This window comes from Nicotiana tomentosiformis, chromosome 11 (genome assembly GCF_000390325.3).
Source record: "Nicotiana tomentosiformis chromosome 11, ASM39032v3, whole genome shotgun sequence".
NCBI lineage: Eukaryota > Viridiplantae > Streptophyta > Magnoliopsida > Solanales > Solanaceae > Nicotiana > Nicotiana tomentosiformis.
This window is the reverse complement of record NC_090822.1, coordinates 127,760,387-127,765,247: the sequence shown is the minus strand read 5'-3', so window position 1 is coordinate 127,765,247 and position 4,861 is coordinate 127,760,387. Positions and strand designations below refer to the sequence as shown.

The 4,861-nt window shown below is 37.4% G+C and overlaps 1 protein-coding gene across 1 annotated transcript; it reads left to right on the top strand.

Moving 5' to 3' along the window:
* Nucleotides 1-277: 277 nt before the first annotated feature.
* Nucleotides 278-3,731, top strand: LOC104115654 (protein neprosin). Its single transcript, XM_009626328.4, has 7 exons — nucleotides 278-821; nucleotides 1,353-1,439; nucleotides 1,565-1,822; nucleotides 2,049-2,213; nucleotides 2,348-2,401; nucleotides 2,475-2,621; nucleotides 2,975-3,731. Exons 1-7 carry the CDS (start codon nucleotides 624-626, stop codon nucleotides 3,350-3,352), a joined length of 1,287 nt encoding a protein of 428 aa, XP_009624623.1. The 5' UTR covers nucleotides 278-623; the 3' UTR covers nucleotides 3,353-3,731.
* The last annotated feature ends 1,130 nt before the right edge of the window (nucleotides 3,732-4,861 follow it).

The following is a 4,861-nucleotide window of genomic DNA, read 5'->3' as shown; positions in this document are numbered from 1 at the left end:
ACTGGTGCCTCGAAATGGTAAATGGAGGGGCAAATTCGAAATGGTAACGGTTAAAAACTTTGAACACAAAGGGCAAAGAAATAAAATCACAGTTTTCCTTTGTGGATCCCACATAGAAAGAAAAGGACGGCATGGTGCATTTTCTCCGACCCCACTCTTTTCCACCGTCCTTTTTTTTACCCCTCGTGTTCACCAAATAAAAAAGGGAAACAAAGAATCAAAAATACAAAAAAGAAATAGTATTAAATAAATGGGTGTGAATATGGAAATGGAAAACGACAGACTCAACTCTGCATTTTTATTGGATTTTTCGGTGAAGCGGAAAGGAGAGAGAAACAATCAAAGTAAAAGCTTTTAGCCTCTCACTGTCCTCAACACTTGGGTTTTGTGTTTTCTTTGAGGAGAAAAAAGTAGAAGAGGGGTGCGTAGGATAAGCAGTGTATGGACTCTGCAGGGGGTGTAGTTTAAGAGCCTTTCTTGCTGCTGATTTCTGGCTATGGTAGAGTGAGTTTGAGCTAAAAAAACACACTGGAAGTGTAGTGTGTATAGCCATTTTAGCTAATTTCTTGACTTGGGTAGTGTTTCTTTTCTTGATTGGAGGGGAAATAGCTTATCTACGTACAATGGTAGCTGCTGTGCAGTTTAGCTCATGCGGTCAGAGGAGGAGAGGAGCTTTTATTGTAGTTTTGATGTTGGTTTACTTGTGGGGTTCTCTGATCTCGTTATCTTGTGCTGCTAGGCTCTCTTCTGTCTCAAGGCAGAAGCTTCAGGTTGAGAGACACTTGAAAAGGCTCAACAAACCTGCCATTAAAAGCATTGAGGTATTTACTATACTTTTCTCCCTTTGGTTTAAGCTTAAACCATCTCTTTGCGACAACAATACTCCAAAAAAATCTAACTTCATTTGAGTTTTGAAGTTTATTGTGTGTTATTGCAGGAGAAATTGGTGATTAATGGAAGTAAAAAAGTGGTGTTGAGTGTCATTTTATCCCAAGCCTGTGCACTTATTATTAGTTGGTCTTTGATTCTGTCCTCCTTTCCCTTTTTTTTTTTTTGTGATTTTCTCAGCTAATAATTTTTTACTTGAATAGCTATCGCAGTGTTTGGTTTATAAAATTGGTTCCTCCACCTCCCCAACCCCCCACCCGGCTGGGGGGTTTGGGAGAGGGAAAGAGGAGCAAGGGTTTCCTTTTTGTGTGTGTCCTCCCTCATTCTTGGAAGTCATTCAAATTAGTTATTGCCATTTCTGAAGTATAATACAATTTCCTTCGTTAAATGAAAGATATTTGGTTGAGCTTGAAGGGAAGTGTCTAAGATTAAATTTTAATGTTGTGACTGTAATGATTATACAGAGTGGAGATGGGGATATCATTGACTGTGTACACATCTCTCAGCAACCAGCTTTTGACCACCCATTCCTCAAAGATCACAAAATCCAGGTCCATATTTCTTTTTTCCATTGCTCTCAATAAAAACACTTTTTCAGTAATTTCGTCTCACATTCCTTAATTTTCTCCATGAAAATTCTTAGTAATATTCTAATGGATGTTTTACAAATACTCAGATGCGACCTAGCTATCATCCAGAAGGGCTTTATGATGAGGACAAGATAGCCACAGGGCCTAAAGAAAGAACAAATTCCATCACTCAATTGTGGCATATGAGTGGAAGGTGCCCTGAGGACACTATTCCTGTAAGGAGAACAAAAAAAGATGATGTTTTGAGGGCAAGTTCTATCAAAAGGTATGGCAAGAAGAAGCACAAGGCGATCCCTAAGCCCAGGTCTACAGATCCTGACCTTATCAATGAAAGTGGCCATCAGGTGCCTAAAATTTCTACCATCAGTTTTATCACTTCCAATCTTGATTTCATTATCTTATCTGGAGCTATGTTGCTCGGACTCTCCGAAAATTTTTCCGTTTCGGGTGCGTGTCACTATTTTTGGAGGATATGACACGGGTGCGGCATCATTTTGGAGAGTCCGCGCAACATAGCTTTGGAGCTTGTTGTTAGTGTCCATAACTGATTGTGTTTGTGTGTAATGGCAGCATGCAATAGCTTATGTTGAAGGAGACAAGTATTATGGAGCAAAGGCAACTATTAATGTGTGGGAACCTAAGGTACAGCAGCCAAATGAGTTCAGCTTGTCTCAGCTTTGGATTCTTGGTGGTTCTTTTGGTGAAGATCTAAATAGCATTGAAGCTGGTTGGCAGGTATATTAATTAGCTATCTGCTATACTTGGAACAATTTTTTGAGTTGAAAAAGGTTGTACTGTTCACCTTCACATGTCAAAAGTATTGTGTGTTATTATTGAGTCTAACAAGTAAGCATGCACGTGAATGTCAGGTTAGCCCAGACCTCTACGGTGACAATAACACAAGACTGTTCACTTACTGGACTGTAAGTTTCTTGATTTCTCATTTTTATTTGAACTATATGATCTTTCCTAATGTTTGGTTGCATTTATTTGCAGAGTGATGCATATCAAGCAACAGGATGCTACAACCTTCTCTGCTCAGGTTTCATTCAAGTCAGCAGTGCAATAGCTATGGGAGCAAGCATCTCCCCTGTTTCAGCCTATAGAAACTCCCAATATGATATCAGTATTCTTATCTGGAAGGTAAAATTCCACTTTCAAAGTTTCAGACCATTCTACCTTTATGTCAAATTGTGGGGCCCCAGCAGCCAGCATCTCATCAAGTGAATAAAAAAAAATGAATATCAAGAATTCATTGAACACATCATTATGTGGGAAAATGTCTAACTAATATGATTAAATTTAACTGTTCTGGAAACAAGAAATCTTTTTTATTCCCTTTCAAAAAAATAAAATCTTTATTATCCAAAAACACACAACTCCCAAATTGTTGCCTGAAACACACACTCACACACACACACAAAAAAAGAACTGTTTCTATTTGCTCATATTTGTTCTTGTTGGTGTAATCCTTTTACATTGGATATTAATTGTAGGATCCAAAAGAAGGACATTGGTGGATGCAATTTGGAAATGACTATGTGTTGGGGTATTGGCCATCATTTTTGTTCTCCTATTTAGGAGAGAGTGCATCAATGGTAGAGTGGGGTGGGGAGGTAGTCAACTCACAACCAGATGGTAAACATACAGCTACACAAATGGGGAGTGGTAGGTTCCCAGAAGAAGGTTTTGGCAAGTCAAGTTATTTCAGGAACATTCAAGTTGTTGACAGCTCCAATAATCTTAAATCTCCTAAAGATCTTGGCACCTTCACTGAGCAATCTAACTGCTATGATGTCCAAACAGGAAGTAATGAAGATTGGGGACATCACTTTTACTTTGGAGGCCCTGGTAGAAACCCTAATTGCCAATGAAAACAAAGGTTCAAAATAAAAAGGAAAAAAAAAATCTTCTCATTACTGATAATAGCCCCCACCCCCCCTGTAAAATTTAATTTAGTCTAATGATTTCTCTGTCTCTCTCTGTTTGTATACCCTTTTGGTTGTTGATTTTTTTAGGTTTGTGTCAACAGTAAATGTGAACTTTTTCAGCAGTGGGGGAAGTTTTGAACCCTTTTGCTTTTTTCACCTTGAAAGGTTCTCCCATGCAAATGAATGGGGAAGTGTGGCCTAGTTTCTCAAAAAGCTAAGAAAGAAACAAAAGGCCTTTTGTCATCTTCTTTGTATTTTATATGCTCCATTCTTAGGAGTACTGTCACTCAATGGATAATGAAATGTATCCTTCTTGCTTTGAGGTGTGATTTGTTCTAAGAATGTAACTTATTCTAAATTACATTATTTATTGGTAAAAACTAAAATCAAGATATGAATGAATGGACAGAAGAAAAAGCATTTTGGATGGGGTGTTAGTGGTAAACATTTATTTTTATCATCTTTAGGTGGTCCATTAACTTTTCTAAAGAGCCCCCACTACCCCCAACCATTGCCACTCCCCCACTAATCACAGTGTGTCCACCATGTTTTAGGTGTCCTTTAACATTTATAGATCCTTGCAATATTCTTCATTTCTATTTAAGGTGATGGGTTGCCTATGCATAAAAATGACTGTAAAGTTGCTTCCATTTTGGAAGTTGCTTCTCTTTTGTTAGAAATTTTTGTAGTGAGGAGGTGATACATGTTATGAGTATAAAAATAATGATTTACTTTTCAAGAATGTTTCATAAGTTGCTTCCTACTCGCTCGTACATTAATATCGACCGAAAAAATTTAAAATTAAATTCAGAGTTTTAAGTCAATGGATGTGAAATGCCAATGTGATTAATACTCTTTGTAAATACTGGTGTGGATCTGTTGAAAACTACATCTGGCCATGGAAAAAGACATCAAGTAATAAAGTCAAATTGCATTCTAGATAAAAAAAAAAAAGATTTTCATATATGGAGGGAGTGGAATATTAATCAAATCCTAATTAGTAGTCCATGCCCAAGCCTATTATATTTCATTGTTAATTTGCCAAAAACTTTAAAGGTGACCATCTAAACATGTTCTCAGACCTCAAACATGTACATTGAATTATTAGTTAAAAAGGGCAACCCAGTGCACGAAGTATCATACGTTCACGCACGGTCCGGGAAGTGTTACACCTCAAGTAGTGTGATGTAGGCAACATACCTTGATGCCAAATACCACTAACTGATTTCACGGCTCGAACTCATGACGTATAGGTCACACAGAAATAATTTTACTGTTGCCAAAGGCTCTCTTCTAAATAGAATTAATAGTTAATCAATGAAATTGCGAATACATGATTCACATAAACTATGTTTGTCCCCAAAGAATCAAAGTTCGTGAATGTGTCTTATTTTCAGTTCTCAAGATCAGGTGGTTTACCGCCAAAATACATAGGTAAAATATGGTTGATGG